The following is a 20,735-nucleotide window of genomic DNA, read 5'->3' as shown; positions in this document are numbered from 1 at the left end:
GTTGTCAGAAACTGATAGTAAATGGTACTCACTTAGGCTGAGATTTGAAAAACGAACATTAAGTTCGAGTAAGCAAAAATGGCGAGCTAAGCAAGTCTTTCGTATTTACTAAACGAACTTTGCTTAAGTTGAGTAAACTCAGAGTTTAATTTAATTTTATGCTTAAATTTAGACACAGTTCGTTTCGTCAACACGAACTTTATTAGCTCGTCACTTTTGCTTAATCGAACTCAAAGTTCGTTTTTCAAAACTCAGTCTTAGATATTACGGTACCTACTAATATACAAAGGTACAGCAATTCGGGGCAAGGGTCGGGCAAGTATAATGTATGGACCGCCCGAATTAGAGGGTTACGAAACTTACATTCGGTGGAATCACATGCGCTCGAATTACCATCTACAGATACGCGGTCGGCTGCACTTCTTGGTTAACGAACGACAACAAATGGTTGTTATATTTTTTTATTATAATGTTACCGAAAGTACTGCCTATTTAATAATAAGAAGGGCAAGAGGACACACCCGGGCTGAATGAGTTATTCCACCTTTTTCATAACAACAATAATCGACCTATGGCACAGTGTTTTTAAAAACCTAAATTTTGTAGCATTTCCTTTTTCTTCCAGATTCATACAGTTTGAACTAATAGAAACTCGAGAGTAGAACACCGGTGTGACAAATATGTATAATTTGAGAGAATGCAATTTTTTTATTGGAGTAAGTAATGCAATTAAAATAATTTTCGTCCGAATATTTAAACATTAAAAAAAAACATAATTTATAAGACCTATTTAAATATTATTGGCCATAAAACCATAAATAACACACATTTTATAGTGATCAGCAACGACATAAGTTTATTCTTTACGAAATTATTTGATTTTGTTTTTTCCGTTATTGCAAGATTTCCAAGATTTTTACACCAGCAGCGGTACTTTAGCTGTCTTCTACATACCCTAAAATTATCATCAACTAATTCTGAGGTTTATAAAATACTGCGTATGGCTAATACACTTTATATTTTTAAAATAGAGTCAATCTAACTACGCCTAAGACATTAACACGTTCCAATATCTTACAAGGAAAATTGCTAACTCTTGCCCCGAATGCACCTACAGATTATTATGGTTTCGTAATCTGTTGATTTAGCATTTATTTGTATCGATAAATGTTCTTATTAATTCACAGCGCCTATATACTTAATTGACAAAAGAGTCAACAAATATTCACGCCAGGTTTTCTTTAAATACCCTCAGTTACAAGAGCAATGTAGATGGACAAAATTGAACATATAATTTATAAATTAAAATAACTAAGCGTTCGTCACGTCAACGATTTGTTGTGAATGTTTATGTTCCTTAATGGTTCGGCTCCATTTGTCAACATGCACCAGGATCACGTCTCTGCTAAACGTGTATTTTATATGGAATATAAACCACAGAAACCAAATAAACGACATGTTTAGTATGAAAATACGACGCTAATGCGTGCTGGCAAATGAAGTACAACCCTAAATTAAACTGAGGAAAACTACGGCCTTTATAAACGGCCATAGCCTTAACAAAGGATTTCAAGTTAGTAATTTTAAAATTGTAAATTTTTATCGAATGTTAGACTGATCTTTAAAAATATACGATCGACTTACTTGATAAGTTTCATAGAAATAAATATGTTTTCTTATGTAGTCAATGATTTTGTGGGGTGAGGGGACCTTTCACATCTGTGACTTCAGCGCAGAGAACTTTTTGTAAGCAAACGCAACGTTAATCAGCAGGAACATGATACCATAGTAAAATAAGTGTAGTGTAGTAACTTCGTACAAAGTAACAGCACGACTTGTATGTGTGCGCGACTGCCGTGGCCATCTACGGACGCAGACATTCGAATAATAATTAAAGGCACGTTCCGACGACTATAGAATGTCTTTTTTGAAGATGGTGTAAAATGACATTTGCAGGGTTCGTACAATTTGAAAGAGTCGTGTAGTCGTTGTTGACAGCTTTATCGATAGATTGTGAACATACTTTGCCAAAAATGGCTGAATTGTGAATGTTACGACGTTCTTATTATTACTAATTGCGTTATTGTATTCTTTATTCTTATTTTGACATTTGGTCTATTAGTATTAAAATCAATTTTTAGACACCTACATTATAATAACGACAGGCGGATTTGATTATGTATATTAAATTAAAATGAAATACTTTAAAATGTCCCTAATTTTTTTTTTTAATACACGTGCTTCTTAATAAATTTAGTGTATGAATGAATTTTCAAAAATCAACAATTCTAATGTGCCTGCGCTCAGCAGTTGGACGTATAATGGGCCGATGATGAATCAAATGAAACAATTTCGCCTATTTATTTCTCAAGCTTCCCAACGTTTAGTTGTTAGTTGATACAATATTTATCGACTGCAACCACTAGCTTCACTTTCGCACAATGAACTGTCATTTTACTCCATCGTCAAAAAATACAGACTTTAGTGATAAACAACGCAAATGCATCGTGAAATTCGACGACGGTTAAATAATTATGTAAGTCAACGTAAACAACGCGACCTAAATTAACACTTAATGTAACCGGCGGTTAGCCAGCACAGTCGACTATGGCCTAAGCACTAACTAATGCCCTAAAGGAGTTTGGTTCCTAGGAATAGCGACATAGTAATTTGTACACACGGACAATCTGTAGTGCCTTTCTCTTATAGTATCGATAGCATACACTACAATGCTTGCCATCGTGGTGAAAGGACGTGGTCACTTCCAAAGGGCCTCATCAAAAAGCTCAGTCATTGAACGAGGTATGGAGCGAGCAATGCTCGGCATTTTTCTACGTGATCGAATCGAAAAAATGAGGAGATCCGTAGAAGAACAAAAGTCACCGTTAGCAAGTTGAAGTGGCAGTGATCAGGGCACATAGCTCGTAGAACTGAAGGCCGTTGGGGCAGAAAGGTTCTCGAATGGAGACCACGAACCGGAAGGCGTTCAGTGATACGGCCGCCTTCTAGACGGACGGATGATCTGGTCAGTGCGGCGAGTACCCGATGGATGCACGTCGCGATCGATCGACTAGTCTGGAAATCCTTGAGCGAGGCCTATGTTCAACAGTGGACGACTTCTGGCTGACATGATGATGACGATAATATAGTACTTGCTCATTGTTGTCCAGTGTGTGCCAGACGTACAGAAAGGGAATGGTACGTTGTGCGGGGAGGCTCATTCGTGCACCCCAAGACTCCAACAACACAGAAATCGCAGTTTGTTCTGTATATTTCAAACAGCTCTTTAATAAACTGTTGGCTAAACAGCGATGCGTTTCCATAACTCTGCGTTAAAGGATTGGTGTGAAACGGCTCGTACTTCTTGCTCTGTCCACTTCTCTTTATATAAACTGTAGGTAATATTTTATACAGGGGCTTGGAATTTCTCTTACTTTTAGATAAATTCAATGTACTTTACTGGGATAGAAATAGTGATACCACAATTGCTCACGGGCATGCTTTTATGAAATGGAATAGTAATTTAGGTATATGTATCAAAAGATGGAAAAAGTTTTGTAAATAGTAAATGGAGTTTTATTTGTAAATTACATTCGTATGTTTAATGGCAATGTGTCGATGTTATACACTTATGATAATAAATAAATGGATGCCTGATATTATTGTATTATTCATAAAGATTAGCTTGCAATCAGATAATTGAGACGTGTGAGTCCGAATGGTACCACTTTACATCACCGTTTACCAAAAGTTTTGAGAATAGAATTCACTTTCCAAATACACCATTAATCATCATGCATCGTACTGTATCACAAAAGTAACCCAAATCGAGAAGGTGCAGTGGCAGAATTCGTAGTCAAGTAGCCACCCCGAATTAGCTGGAGACTTAGAGGATGAAAAGCTGGAGAGGACTTACTATTACTATTTATTTTTTCCGGCCTCTAAGGGAGAGGACGACGTTTGGGTTTGACAAATAATCTATATGTATTATCTATGGGTTGATAGATCGGCGCTTCCTTAGAGGATGGAAAAAAATAAAGGATAGTCTAAGGGCGCTTCAACCTACTCGTCATAGATGCATCAATAAAGTACCAATAGCAGCGATTTTCCAATTAATTTATTCAACAACCAGCATACACACTGACAACACTCCTATACAGATTACATTTTATGTTGTGAACATTGACTTACAATTATATGGACGTCTGGACCGCGCTAAAAAGTGTCCGAACTTATAGGGCGTTAAAATCAGCGAAGCAAGCAAAATTAGACAGTACTGCGATGACATTACAATTTAAATTCAACGTTTTAGCTTTTTCATATTCCTTTACATGTCACTACGTTTAAATAGGTTGATTTGGGCCATTTTTTTCGTGGTTTATGTATTAGACCCGTCGTCCATTTATTTGTAAGTCAATGGTTGTGAATAATAAAATGGGTGCTGAAGCGGAAACTGTAATCACCAGCTCACCAACAGAAATCAATACGCCAGCAGTCAGCTTCCTACCGGCAGCTTTTCTTCCTGCAAATAATGACATTCGCCGTCATCTACCACAGTACAAACGGTACTTATAAACCTTAGACTATTCCTTTATTTTTATTTTCATCCTTTAAGACACACCAGGTATTCTACCATATTAGTCGCAAGTCTGCCGTGTCAGACGTATCTCATGTATCTCACGAAACCCAGTTTTGAGAAAACGTTGTTTAAAGTTTTTTTTTCGTAATTTGCCTTTATTTGACGAAGATTTTATGCAAATTATTGGGAAAAAAAAACGACCTAAGGAATACGGGGAAAGTTGCAAATCTCTGGAAAAGTATCAGTTTTTTAAATTATTATTGATAACAGAGTTTGGCGTAACAAGCTCGCCATACAAATTAAATAAATCGACGTTCTGAGTCTTAAGATACAGGACTTACGCTCAACACGTTTAGCGCAAAATGGTTTGCGTTTTGCATAGATGCATAGAATCTATAGCCAAAAATGCAGCGACGCAGCTTGTCATCCTTTCCAGGATGTAGCTACTTCAGTGTTTTTCCAGTTGTGTGGTTACTTCACACCGGGACTGCCCCGTATGTTCAACATGTGTTTTGATTGTAGTGGCCCTCCCAGTCAATTTTTTGGTTATGCTGGAAGGACACTACAACATCTGCATGACCAGGTCCTTATAAGTTCAGGTCCTGACCGCAGATCAGCCCGTGTACAGGGTTGTTACAGACCGTTGTCACTGACTTCATTCGGTTCTCAAGAGGCTAGTGTATCGGCTAAGCTGTCCCGGGTGCACGTACTGATGTTAGTACGCTCACTCCCCGTTGTGCATTGCACAAATAACGGTTGCCACCGCTAAGCCGTTGACTCTAAAGTCCACTACCAAATATCCACTTGGTGGCGGAAATGTTTTTTTTTTTCAAGATCCTACGCGGCTGGAGGGACCGGAGAAATAGCTCATCCTCAGCTAGCTCTCCGGACTAATGTCGGAGAAGTCAGTCGCAGTGTCTTGTGACAATGATCAGGACATAGCTTTCAACTATACGGGTAACTCACCCCGCTTTAGGTCCTCGTCTACACCGCTACTCAGATGCGCAGATGATGCTCAAGACAGACGCCCCAGACACACACCAACGGCCTCGGCTGCAGAGACAAGTTCATCTCTGCAGCTTCCGCAAACCCCGGCGAGTCAATACTCAATGTCCGGGTGCGCCAGAAACGCCCGTGAAGGCGTATCACTGGCTTGGCCCGGACGCTCGTCGTAAACTGGTCTTACCGAGAAGCCCGTGGTGTCCCCGGAACCCATTATATCTCGGGTCAGTAGATAGGGACAACACACACCGGGATAGCCGGTATACATTACTTTTAATTATAGTGGCTCTCTGCCGATCCATAAGATACACGAGAAGGGAACTATAACCTGTGCGTGCACAGGAACCTACTAAGTTCAGGCTCTGACCCCAGATTAGATAATGTACAGGGTTGTCATAGATTGTCACTGACTTCATCCGGTTCCCAAAGGCTAGTGCCTCGGGTGAGCACACACGGCGACAGTTACTTCAGCTGTACCAAGGAAAAGTTCAGTCTTATATTGACTACTGCTGCCACCTGTGAAATAGTTCTGCTAAATACCAACTGGACACCTTGGATTTAGTTGAAAAGCGTGTCAAGAGGCTTACCTATGTGTGACTGTGAGAGGTTTGTGGATGACTCGGTTTACTAGATGACAAACTGCAGAGTCTTGACCATCGCCGTACAGTTGCCTTGTTGTCGGTGTTCTACAGAATATATCACGAAAAGAATCTGACGGGATGGCATACTTTAATTCTGCCTCCTCCTTTCCATCATCAGGGGACTATATAGTTAGCGAAGCGTTAGCGAAACGAAGCGTTACGCTTCCACATTTTTATGGCAAACGGCTATGAAGCAGAATTCTTTGCTTGTAGACTTATTCCCTGAACTCTATAACTTAAGAATTTTCAAGTTGTTTAGCTTCACTGACGACCTCATCGTTATTTTTCATCAAGTGAGATGGAGGTCTTCCAAATCTTCATGCAAACTCAGGCACGGCTAACTCATGTAGGTAACTTTAATTAATTATGATACATTTTGCTCGTTGTGTGCGAAACTTGTCGCGCTCATATATTGTAACTAGAGATGCAGTATTTAGCCATAATTGACTATGGCAAAATCAAAGTTACATGTGTTGTGTGACAGCCAATTTCAAGGAACTGGCGGACAATATTTAAATAAATGTTTGATAGATGGATGCAGTAGGTAGAAAAAACCCGTAACTCATGTATCTTAAGTTAATGGATATACGCATGACATGCAGAAGTTTGAAAAACCATTCAACTTTTATCAAAGTGTAATTTATGTTTAACATTTAGGCTCAACTCACACTGGCGCAGAGTGGAAGCGTCGCGACGCGTCATGTTTGTTCGCTTATAGAATATTCATCTCTGTTTCCCCAACATTAAGGTACAAATTTGTGTTATGCAAATATGGAAACGGGCATCGAGGGGCTTGGATGCAGTCGAGCGGCTTCGCGCGTCGCCACGCGTCACTTGAGCGCAGTGAGGCGTCAGAAGCCGACCACACCGTGATCCGGGCGCACTAATATGAGCGACGACGCGCGTTGCATTTTCGCGAGTTGCGCGAAGCATTGTAGTTGAAAAACAGGACGCGACGCGACGCTTCGACTCTGCGCCAATGTGAGTTGAGCCATAGATGCGACTTTTACATTCTGCTATAATTTTTATGTTTACTTTCTTCTTACAATCTTTCTTTTACCCATTTTTGGGCAAATTTCCTTCTCTCCGTAGCTAAAGAGTTAGCGTTCGAGTTTGAATCCAACCGCCGCATTTTATTATATATTTTATGTGACCACACCTTGTCTTACCACTTCCTCAAATTTTTTTACTACAATTCCTTCAGGTCTCATGGCTCACATTAGCCGTACAATCTTGTACTATATAAATAATAATGAAAGTTAAGTCTGTAATTTGCGTGTGATTGAATACCTTATTTTTTAATTACCTACGTCATAAGTTCCATTAATCAAAAGGGACTTGCAATTAATAAGTAAGGAATTTCAATGGCACCGACATATTATAATACTTTTAAATTTAATTATTAATCGTATACCTGCTGAACCTATGTGATCTAATTAACTGTCTAAAATAACCAACAAAATAAATGATTTCGTAACGTTTTTTACCATTTGGTAAGCAACACAATGAAAATTATTTTACTGTGGCAACATATACGACTAGTGATGCGTGTAAATATTTTTATGCAAAAAATATCCGTTGACAAGAAATTACATTAATATGAATAACTATTTTTAATGAACATGCCAATTGTAGGTTACATAATTGACAGAACATTTTAATCATTTTAAAATAATATGACACTTTGAACATTGATGTTATTCAAACATAATCATTTAGATAGATAACTAATGCATTGAACCTAAATACTTTGCACGACGTAAGAACTACGTACCTAGTGCTATATTATACCGCTTCGTCAATGTTGCTTTCAACTTCAACTTATGTATAGTATAGGTATGGCTTCGTCGGTTTGCGTGACGATTTCGCCAACGTCAGGGTTGAATGACTAATACATATAATAAGGACTAGTGCGATGGTGAGATAAATTGCCGGTTATTAAACTACTCGAGCGGTTAGCAAATTTTTTTTCCCACATGATTACTTTGAAATACCCCAAAACTTACAATACAACATTCCTACCAACAAGAATATTATGTTTAGTTTAGTGCACACAAAAATTGAAATACTGGCCAAGCAAAATTGGTACTAAATTATTGTTTATGTGCTATAATGAATATATAATTGTCCTTGTATTTTGTGGCAAAACTACTAAGTTAGCGACATTACCTTGCTAAAGCTTATAAGCGTTCGTTATCTAGCCGGTTGGTATTAAATATCGGATATCTGTCCGCCATCCATGTCCAAACTTCCCTCGTCCCCCGTATGAGGACAACACTATTTGACAGTTCGTTTGCCGCAGTCGGAGGGAGTGTACTTGTAGCTGGATATATTTTGGTTTATTTTGGGCGTATTTTATTTAGATAAACCATTTGAAGGACGATAAATATTTTATATAAAACCATAACTAAAGTTTATCGAATAATGAAGTGATCTACCATTGCAGACGGTGTTATAAAAATTGTGGACAGTTAATATCGATGAGGGTTTTCTTATAAAAAAATTGTGAATTAAATTTTATTAAAAATATGGGGAAATTATTGAGTCTCCTTGCGCGTGATGACTCTAACTGTTGTTCGTCGCCGCGGTACGATATTTTCCTGGATTTTGAAAACGCCGCGCCGACGGAGACAGAACGGGAAGTCTACGAGGAGGTTCAGAGAGTCCTGTTGGATTCAGAGAAAATTCTCGAAGAAATACAGTGCTATAAGGGAGCTGGGAAAGAGATACGAGAAGCCATAGCAGATCCTTCGAGAATTTCGCAAGAGCGCGCGTGGCGGGCCATCAAACCTTTGGTGGACAAGCTGCTGCGTTGCTACAACCACTCCCTTGAACTTCAGAGGGTGAGTCACACTGTTACAATTTAAATAACTTTTTTTTTTGTATTATCTGTGCACTCCTTTTCTTTTATTTATGGAGGGTTTTTTACCCATTGAAAGGCATCTTAAACATCATCTACAGACATCAGTTAATTCCGACATCACCTAATCTGTATACCGAATTTGCTTCCTTATGCCTCCCCCTAACTCTGCCAAATTGTAATCTAGACTATAAGAAACTTTCATTTCTTTCAGTTATGTTCCTTACCCATTCCATCAAGATATACATCACATTAATCTGAGTAGAAATATTGATTAACAGCTTATTGAGATCATAGCATACTATGACCACCATACCATACATGTACCATAGTACATTGAGTGCCTATTTGTTTTGTTTGTCTTAAATTCCGCTAATAACAAAGCACTTACTTGTCAGTCTCTATGACCGCCTGATTGTAGGTATGAAATACCTCTGAGAGTAGAGACCACAATAATCCTCTACAACTTCAATTAAGCAACAAACATCCTGTTAGTAACGTAATAAATATTAATACATATTTAGTTAATACTTAATATCCTGAACAATATGAGTTGTAACTAGCTGCTTATTACATATTTATTTTGAATAAAGATTGTAATTGAAAGTTACTTACAAAATTTAAATTATAACAAATAAAATTGAAACAATAAAGCATTCATGTGAAATGAGTGTTATCTAATTTTTTTATCAGTCTGATTAGCAATGTACATCTTGTGTCACTCTATTGATAAAAACTGAATTTGTAAACATGAAGATTGTGTTTTTGTAACCCACTTTAATAATGTATTAAAATTCAAATCACTATTTTATTAAACTTTGCACATCATGAAGGCAAATCATCGCTTAGCAGACAACACCGCTCAATTGGCTTGGCAATTTTTACTTTCGAATGTTAACTCAAGTTCAAATAAAATGTGAATATTGATAAAAATTTTACAACTAACTCATATACAATTATGTGTTATCGATAAATAGAGCACTTATTACCAATAATAGATTAGAAAATCTTGTATGCAATAATATTTGTGCAGTTTTTCACTCTCCTGTAAAATGACTCCAAATTACTTGTGCAGTGTTGTTTGCTAAGTGATGAAGTTCATCTTTGAAAAGTGAACAAAACTCATGCTCTTTTAAATCCAACAATAGAATACAATAAAGAAACAAGGAGCCTGGAACAATAGCATTGGTCCAGGCGTTTTATTCATCATGACACAGGCTTTGGTATGCCCACAAGTAGAATATTAAAATTTTATATATAATAATCACATTTGCCAGAGTAGTCTCACAGTTCCCTACCTCTTCAAAAGTTCCTGTATTTAGCTTTTTCTGTACACATATTATTTCTATTCGGCTATAATGTAAAACAAAAAATAATTATACATTACAAATTTAATGTCCATAAAGTGCCCTTTAAACTTATTTCTGTAGAGATTTATTAATAGATACAATGTCGATATTATAACGATAATTAAGGGAGGGTTGTGGTCACTCCTCCATGAAGTAATTATGGGCAGATGTTTAAAAGGGTAACCTTTTATGAAATGAAATGAGCGTTCATGAAACTGGTTACCCAGTTGAGCGTTCATGAAATGTTTTCATTTGATATTTAGTTTATAGCCCACAGTATTTAACTGTTGCGCATTTTGTATTTTAATTTTTTTTTACCTTATAATAACTTTTTTCAATATCCTTAAAAGTATAGAACCACTGCAGGTGATTGTAGTTTGCTGCTGTAAATAGCTTCCTTCAATGGCAACAAAATCCAAATACAATCTTATTTTATTGTTAATCGAAAACTGCACACCAAAATTAACTAACTCTTATCATAAACTACCCACAAAGTATAATATATTATTGACCTTCCAATATAGGTTACAATTTCTTTACGACTTGTATATCTTCCTCCTAACAAAGAAAGATTTTAAAATACATGTCAGTAATTGGTCTATTAGTGCCTCTCCACTCATTATACAATTGACGTAATGGCGAGCAATCTCTATTTCAGTAGACTTGATAATTGATACATTACAACCACCTCTGCGTTGAAAAATTACCCATTAATTGGAAAATTGTAGGAAAGGCCGTAGTTTAAATAACTTTTTTATAAAAAGGAATCGATCTCAAAAGTTTATTTGCCAATTTTTTTTTTTTTTTCAATTTAGTATGTTTGCCAAGTTGTATTGAAATCGTTTACCGGAAAGTGCGCGAAACCACATTCGTCCCTTAGTTTAATTAAGTAAGAGGTGGAATATTTTCTTCAAATTTAAATGGGACCAATACTGAAGTACCCTCTTTCCAACAAAAATATAACCAACAAAAAATCGGTTCACAAATACCTTGAGTTATCGCGTAATATCATACAAAAAAATATCCAAACATCATGAATTGAGAATATCCTCCTTTTTTGAACTCGGTTAAAAATCAATGGGGTTTTGGTTAGAAGATAGATATCCCGTTTTTCTAAAGCCTTTATTCTCTCTATTATCTCTATTATCTCTCAGTGCTAAGGGTAGGCCTTCTCGTTTGCACGTCATCCTTTTAGATCTTGGGCTGATTGCATCTAGGTTTTTCAGGTTATTTTGCTTATGGGAATCAGCACACTTATTAACGAGAAATCTGCTTGAGCTGGTCAGAAAAAAAAGTTTATCGTCACCTCAATGAGAAAACCTCGCATGTCCTGATTTTTGTTGAAGAAAAACTTAAAAATTTCTTGCTTAAGTATATTATTAAATTAATATTGTATCTGAAAGAGGTATAATTTAACTAATAAAAAATACTAACTACAAACATTATTGCGTTTACTACATTTTACACCACATGTTTACCTTCGTTCTGAAAAATTACATAGAAATCACATACGAGATATTCACTCTAAAACGACGTTATGTCCATGCCATAAAAGACAAAAAGCTCCGCTGTCGCGCGTTCCCCGCCCGCCACACGTGAAAGGCACAACGACAAGCTAGACAGTACGCAGAACCGAAAGCGGTGAAAAAAGGGACTAAACGAGCTGAGAGATGAGGTGAGACGATCAGTTAGAGGTTTCCTGACCGTTCTACCACTCTAACCGGCACACAGTCGAATGGTCCAACTAATGAAAATAGGTACAATTGCCCATGTACATTAAAGAAAATATTCTTTACACCCATGCCTGTAATTACATTGGCCCTCGCTATCAATCTGGCAACAGACCTGGTGGGACCTATCCAGGTGGATTCTGCACTGGCAACCCTACCACCAATTAAAAATAATAACTGTAGGCCCCTAAGTTATATTTGACCCTACTCCCCATATAAAAATAAAACTCTCGCTACCATTCTATCATACGACCACAATTCTGTGACAATCATCCAATCAACAGATCACAACCGTCATAGTCGCGTGAGAGAATTCACGCATCCTTCTCTTCGGGGGCAACGGAACCACCAATTGAATATATTGAGTTTGTATGATTTAACATCACATAAATTAATAACCCTAACCACGCGACTCGACGTTTGTAAGTCAATAAACAATTAAATCAATAAAAATTTAACCAGACGTACACTTGTTTTGTCTTGTTAGATTCTCTGCTTTCCTCTCCTTTATGTTGTCAGCAGGCTAAGAGGCTCTTTGTACGCAGATAATATGCGCTACTGACGGCTGTTCAGGCGCCGCTTACAAAGAAGACAACCGCACACGAATATATTCCTGTAAAAATATGTTCCTGCGTAAGCACGAATGACGGTACATAATGTTATGTTGTTTCCAACAACACTAATATATGGGAGTGAGTTTTGGGTATGACAGAAGTAAAGAGTGAATGGAGTAGAAGTGAGATCCCTCAGAAATTATATATATAATGTGCGGTCATGTGACAGAGTGAACAATACTGTGATCCGTGATCAATGTGGTTTGAAGAAAAAGATATGTTGAGCTAACGTGACAGGTATCATTGAAAGAACACGGCCACGGAGAACATTCTCAGATCACGTTGAGGGTGTTCTGAAAAATTTCACTTTTAAGTTAACTTTATTAATAAGTGTTATAAAATGCAGAAAAATAAGTACAGGGATGTGCTTAGATCCCCTGTACTATGGATAGCTAGGTCTTACGTCCGTCAAGAGTGTTGCCTCAAAATAACAATGACTAAATCTATTACAACAAACTTATAAAATATGATTGGTAGAACACAAAAAAGAGGTGATTTACATTTCATTTTGGTACATTACTAAATATTACATTATTTTTTGTAAAAACAACAAAAAACAATGAGGGCCTGTGTGTAAGGGAAGCAAGAGAGGTTTGTCAGGATCGTATTAAGTGGAAATCTAAGCATAAGTAAATACGTATTCCTCTAGATGTCGGAGATAGGAAACTAAATGAGCACTAGCATTTATTTACGGCTAAGGTTGTGGATGTACCGTGATTTTTACGGCGAAATGTTCGCTAAATAACATCATTATAATTTCCCTCATACAGTCACAGCGCTGTCTGTGTACTAATAGATAGTCTCTTATCGAAAAACGTGCTTCGTTGAGAGAGACAAGGCTTATCAGATCTTTCTGTTTGTACGTCGCAACTCGCGAGGGGAAATTATTCAAGGATCCCTGAAACACACAATAAAATTCGTACACTATTCATACAAGTATAATAATAAAGAGGTAGGTAAGCCATTCACCAGAGGAGAAGCGGGAAAAACTGTTTTGCTAGATCAAATGGTTTTAGGTGTTTATTATTAAATAACTTAAATCTTCAAAAAAAAGGTAAACCTAAGCATATTGCCTTAAAAATGTGCTAATTTAGGAAATGAAACTATTTTGGTCATGGTCAACCGTGACCATGGGACCTGTAAAGGGCCCGAACGTCGAATTATACGTGTAACAATCGCGAAACCCTAAGAACTCGAAATGTGCTAATTTGCTATACTCATTTAATTTGTTACACGATAGGAGGTACTTTATCCGATTATATAACATCCTGAAAACAGGCTGAAATAAAAGTCTAAAACGGATTATTTGAGAATAAAATATCTAATTTTCAACATAATTTTTATATGAAGATATTTCTCTTTAAGCACTACAGAGAACCTGCTATTTTTTTGTTTTCAACTAAATGCCTGTATTTATTAAATTCACATTTATGCCATTTATAAATTGCCCAGTGGTTTAACGACACGCCGCGCCGCCCGCTTCACCGTCAGTCGCCATCGGACGCTTGTCGACGTCGGATATGTAAGATTTTTTCTTCTTATATTATTCAGATTAATTTACATACCTCACCTCCTAAAATGTTGACTCACGTTGAAATAGCTTACTTTAAATCTACTCCAAAACATAATATAATTATTCAAATTTAATGTTTGACTCGATTATATAAAATCTATATTTAGTTTACGTCCACTGGTAAAATGACATTTACATATTTGCCTCGTTAACAATATAAAAAAATTAATTTTGTACTAGATTCAATTGTTTTTAAAGATATTATTTTTATATTGGCAATCAAGCTAAACAATAAATGCCAACACGATTACTGAGAATTAGTATCGATATTGCATTTTAGTTGACCTCTCGCATACCAACAACACAATGGTGTATCAATTCATACAAATTAAAATATTTAAAACTGTAGATGGCGACTCTTGAATAAAATATAAAGTTTTGAATCTATAAAATTTCAGGTATGTCATACTAAATAAGATGTGCAAAAATATGTAAACGACTAGGAATGATCAATTAAAATTCATTTACAAGTATGTATAATTGGTGAAAATAATAATGTATAATTGGTGAAAATAGTAAAATGTCGTTGAAAATATATCAAACCAAAAGTTTCTCAATACTGTACTTTTTTAATGGTTACTTTGCAACAAATTGCACAGATGGCATTTTTTTTATTTATTCTCCAAACTAAGTAACTTTTAGCACTGACTTATAAATACTAAAAATACAGCCTTAGCTTGTTTGCGATTTTATTATATGTTATTGTACATAGAGCAATCCTTGACAAAAATGTAATAATAGCTGCCATCTGTTGGCCTTTTCGAACATTGTTACAATCGCATTGCGGGTTTACTAGGCACCATCTATTGGTCAGCATTAAGAATCAAAATAAGTGTCCGAATAAGCGTAGTTACGAGTGCAACATTTCATTGTATGATATTGGGTATTTATACCAGTATAGTATTATATTATCTGTGACATTGGTAACGAAAGAAACCAGCTACATACAAGTATGTCTTGGCAAATATATTAATAATTGTAAATTCTTGACCACTAGTGTTACGTATCCACGATTACCACGGCGTACAACACGTTACGTTTGTATTATTCCTAATAAACAGGGATCGGAATAGGTAGAGTTTTTTTACCTATACTTCGAGGAAGTTAAGATAAATATAGTGTACCTGCCAGTACCCAAATTACGTCAATTTTCAATGTTCTTAAGTGATTTCCCGAAACCCGAACAGGTCCAGGACTTAAAAAAATATTGTTCCTCGAAGTTTAGGTAAAAAAAATTCTACCTATTCCGGATCCCTGCTAATAAATAACGTCAGTTACTTATTGAGATTTTTTGTGAAATAACTCCACTAATTTTGTTGTGGTTATGAATGCAAAGATCGAACACACAGAAAATTTTTCCCGGTGGAGCCGGTAGGACTGGAACCGGCGTCCAAGCTGCACCGGAGCATTGCTAAAACAAACTAGTAGAGTGATTTCACAAAAAAATCTCAGTTAATACATTTGATCGAAAAGCGACGTGCGCGTCAGTTATAATACCTGTAAAGTTATCGGCTGTGGTGAGAAGGTCATTCAAAAATCTCTCACTAGATGTCACTAGCGGCGACGAATGCCGAAAGTCATTACAAAGATCTGTAACAAAAATACATAGAAGTATATTCATAATCATAACGTCAGTTACGTTTATAAAGGCGTAAAGTTACTTCGCCACTATTTCACGTCATATTTGAAATATTTCACAATAGCTTATAACTTGGAAAGGTATTTGCACGCCTTGCAACAGTGCTAACTTAAAGCAGGAAAGTCGCTCACAAAGCTTATGTCACTAAGAGTTATGATTGTTTCACAATACACGACCATTCTACACGAAATCCCTTCTCGACGTCCGATTTTGAACAATAAAATGAATGATCAGGAAACCCAAGTGGTTATGACTAATATGCGATACCATTATGGTTTGGAATTTAATTTCGAATTTAATGATACGCTACTTCAATGTTCACATTTTTGACATTTATTTAAATAATTATAACTTTTTTTATTAAAAACAAATTCGACCCCAAAAGGTAGCTCCACTTTCGCTGTGTTCATTACCGTGGTCTCCTCAACTATAATTTAAACACTTAAAATGCAAGTCCTCGGCAAAACGAATACAAAAATAAGGTATCTTTTTTTATAACACTAAGTGACGGGACGTACAAGTCATGCCTGATGGTAAGCGACACGCCCGTCCCTAAGGCTCAACTCACACTGGCGCAGAGTCGAGGCGTCGCGTCGCGTCCTGTTTTTCAACTCCACCGCCAAGCGACGCGCGCATTACTGCGCCGGGATCACAGTTTGGTCGGCGCCCAAGAGACGCACGGAGCCGCTCGATTCCATATTTGCAAAACACAAATTTATACCTTAATAATTGTAAAATATAGATGAATATGCCATAGGCGAAAAACATGACGCGTCGCGACGCTTCGACTCTACGCCAGTGTGAGTTGAGCCTAACAGTTGCAGTGCCACTCAGAGCTTTAAATCTCAAAGATCTGAGGGGCACTGTCACTGCGCCCGTCACCCTGAGACATAAGTTGACCAGTCCCATGTGCCTGTAATTACACCAATAAAGCTGCTTGTACACTATTGAGGAGTGTCTCTCATCACCTGTAATCATCAGATGTAAGTGATCTAGGCGATGATGATTCATAAAATTTTATTTTCATTGGAATTACATCTGTGTCTCAAGTGTTATTGAAATCGATTAACGGAGTGTGGGTGAAATTCAATAGACTGGGTTCACCACCTAATTTGCCATACTTAAAGGTGGAATATTTTATTCTAATTTGAACGGGACCAATATCGAGGCACCCTCTTTTGAACAAATAAAGAATTAACTAAATCGTTCACAAATGTCAGAGTATTCGCGTAACATAAAAAAAAATACAGTTGAATAGAATTAACAATTAAAACTTTGCGTTTGCGTGCCATTCATATTGTAGAAATGATTCTACAATGAACAAAAGTGTAGGCGCGTACTCTTTAAATAATATTTGAACAAATGTACTCTTTACTGTCTGAGAACACTTTTCCTACGCTTCGTAACAACTCATTCATCATTCAGCAAGTCATTGGTCTTTACTCACTGTCATATTGTGCAAAGAAGCCCCGATGCAATTGTACGTGCTGTAGGAGTAAAGTTCAATAGAGCTCCTTATAAGGCGCGGTGTGGACTGCATTTTGTTCGACGGTATAGCATTTATGCAAACAACGGCGCTCTGTTGCCAAAGATGGAATATACTGTTCTTTTGCCGTTGACTCAGACGTGTCACGAACAAATATTGCTGCAGGAACATTTAATTTTGTCCGAGAGAAATTGTTGTTTCTGCCAAAAACTTAGCATGTTTTGTAAAATTCGATCCTAAAGTGATATTCGCCAAAAGTAATACGATCTTATATTATAAGAATGCGTACAGATCTGGCGTATGCGCTTGTTTGCGAAAGTCTCGTGAGCTCCACACATGCATTATATAGTGCTATCTGGGGGTCTACTGGTGTTCTCCGTCCAAAATAATTACTGTGAAATAAGTAATTACATTACAATTAGCCTGATGTCTCCCACTACTGGGCAAAGGCCCCTGATCCCTCCACGCATCCCGACCTTGAGCTAACTGGACCCAAGCTTCATCGTAGGCGTCCAGTTCGTCACGCCTTCGCTTCCTTCCACAAATAAATAATACTCGACCAAATTAGGAGAAAATGTCCAATATGAAACTTCATTCTCATCATGCTTCTTCTATTTGGTCGAGTATTACTTATTTGACAGTAATTGTTTAGGATAGATGTAGGACGAAGAAAAAAACCCCATGTTCGGGTGCCTTTCGCGCGACCTCTATGCTTGCTTTAAATACATGCGTGCAGCGCGCATACAACTCACATGCACCCAGTTCACCAGATTTGTACGCATGTTTTCAGGCTTTAAAACACTCGTCACTTATTCCAGGGTGACTATGCTCGAGTTTTTGAAATTTCATTAGGTAAAATGTAGTTATTTAGTCGGTCCTAGTCGAATAAAAAACTAAGTTTAGTGGGTTCGCCATTCAAAATTTGTAAAGGTGTTTTGCTGTTCACCCTGGTATAAGGTTATTGTCAGCAGCACCATTCGTGAATCTCGAGAACTTACAGCTCCTAACTAAGAACTGATTCAACAAGAAAAAGTCGTGAAGAAGTCGGTTCTAGTCGCAAAATTTTAGAACTAGTCGCTACTTAATTCAATTGATACCGGACAGTCAATTAATTTCATCGATACGTACATTTACGTACAAAAATTGTACACAATGAAAAATTTTTGCCTAAAGAAGGCCACTGTTCCAAATGTTCCTTTTGAGATCACTCAAGACCTCGTATTCGAGGATTAAATAATCCAACATTTTGAATTATATTTTTTTACATACTTGTCACACCGAATCACTCGTAAAACTCAGGCCTAAATCAATTGTTCTCAAGTTTCCGCATTGTATTCTTCTATCGAAAGAATCATCCTAGCTTCATTGTTTGAGCCCATACAATTTTTGATGATGTAACATGATCTCTTTTCACAAAGCTGAAAAGTACTCATTATTCATACCCGGGCGTCAGTAATCGGTCACGATGTTCAATTTAAAGAATTCTGTGCTAAGGCCGTTTATTTCATTGGCATACTTAGTCAGACATACGAGTACATATTACATTCATACAGATTTAGAGCGTTTGTGCACCACATCTGGGGGTCTACTCTCGATCTCCGTCCGACATCCGTCCGAAACAATTACTGTCAAATAAGTAATATTATTCGACAAAATTAAAAGACAAGTATGAAGTATGAAGCTTCATTCGCATCACGCGTCTTTTCGTTTGGTCAAGTATTGCTTATTTAGCAGTAATTGTTTTGGACGGATGTCGGACGGAGATCGAGAGTAGACCCCCAGATCCGAATCCGAGAAATGACGGTCCGAAATGTCACAGGTATATGAAGTGTTATTTTATCTCTAGGTGTACAAGCGATATTCGCATTTTCTCGAATTCGAGTGCGTCAAGTCTAGTCAAGCGATATCCGAAGTGGGTCCGAGTTTTCTAGTTTTTTATAGTCTCGAATTGGGAACGAATACGAATGCAGTGCTCAAACGCGCTTATTCCTAAACTAGTAGTAGCAGTGAAAGAGTTCGTTCAGAGACACTGCCACCTTACCTATTTCTGCCGCCAAGCAGTAATGTGAGCATTAATGCGTTCCGGTTTTGAAGGGTAAGGGTGCTGGTGAAATTGCAGGGACTTGTCAACTTATGTCTCAGGGTGACCGGCGCGATGACCGTGCCCCTCAAATCTGCAATTCAAAGTTCTGAGTGGCACTGCAACTGTATGGACCGGCGTGTCGCTTACCACCAGGCGCTTGACTTGTTCGTCCCATCACTTGGCATCATAAAAAAAACTCTAAATTTAAAAAAAAATGTTATTTTACATTCAAACGAGTATACTAAAGTGAACAAACGGCAAAATGCAGATTACCTAGGTACTAAGGTTTATAACTACATATTATAAGTTGCTATTCATAGCGGGACAGGCCATTCTCGTCGGCTCAATGTAAGTTAATCCACTCAAGAGACGTACCTGGGCAGTGTTTATTTCAATAAACTGGTTCTACAGCTGCGTTAAACTTACATCCTACTCCTACATTTATGCACCACATTCAGACAGGTGCAACATATTTCAACAATTACAACCAACTTAATGTACACCCACACAAGTTTTTGACCTCAAATACAAGAACTTTGTACAACAGCAGCTGGATTCCATTTCTGAATATTTTCGTTGTTTCAGACACAAATTTTAAATAAAAATATCAATATCGTAGCTGAATAGTGGAGGAATTGAGAAAACAATATTTGAAGGTTCAAAAAATTTACAGAATGGATGTTATTGCGAATAATAGGATTATTTTTATTTATGAATAATATTTAGTTATCCACTTAGAAATGAGAATATAATTTTATTAAATTCCATTCACAATTTTTTGAATTTACAAATCGTGTCTCCTCATATCCTCCATTTCGAGTTACGATAGTATTTGACTTCACGTGCGATATATGGGCTAGCTTTTGGGAAACTCCGCTCACAGTTATAAAGATGTTAAAGTGACCACAATAAACCTAATATATATAATAAAGCCGTTTAATTCAAAATGTCCCGAGTAAAACACAGGCCAGAAAGTAAAGAAGCAAAATTGGTATACCTAAAACAAACTAAGCGGGGGCACATGATTGCGCATAAGTTATCACAGCCTCACAGACAAGTGAAGGGCGAAAGAGGATAAGTGTTTATGTGATGGGCGCTTCTTGCTTGTATTGCGGAAAATAAATTGCCTCAGTTTTTTTAAGATATACTAAACTACACAGAGAATAAAATATGTGGGCA

General features: G+C 37.1%; 1 protein-coding gene across 1 annotated transcript in view; it reads left to right on the top strand.

The window, feature by feature from the left end:
• Positions 1 to 8,735: 8,735 nt before the first annotated feature.
• The window catches only part of LOC113227960 (protein FAM49A), a 62,204-nt gene continuing 50,204 nt past the window's right edge, over positions 8,736 to 20,735 (top strand). Inside the window, exon 1 of the mRNA XM_026461075.1 lies at positions 8,736 to 9,065. Coding sequence (XP_026316860.1) covers positions 8,751 to 9,065 — 315 coding nt within the window. The 5' untranslated portion in view covers positions 8,736 to 8,750. The remainder of the gene's footprint in view (positions 9,066 to 20,735) is intronic.

The sequence above is a fragment of the Hyposmocoma kahamanoa genome, unplaced genomic scaffold, assembly GCF_003589595.1.
Source record: "Hyposmocoma kahamanoa isolate Upper Pololo Valley unplaced genomic scaffold, ASM358959v1 220, whole genome shotgun sequence".
Lineage (NCBI taxonomy): Eukaryota > Metazoa > Arthropoda > Insecta > Lepidoptera > Cosmopterigidae > Hyposmocoma > Hyposmocoma kahamanoa.
This window is presented reverse-complemented; position numbering and strand designations above follow the sequence as displayed.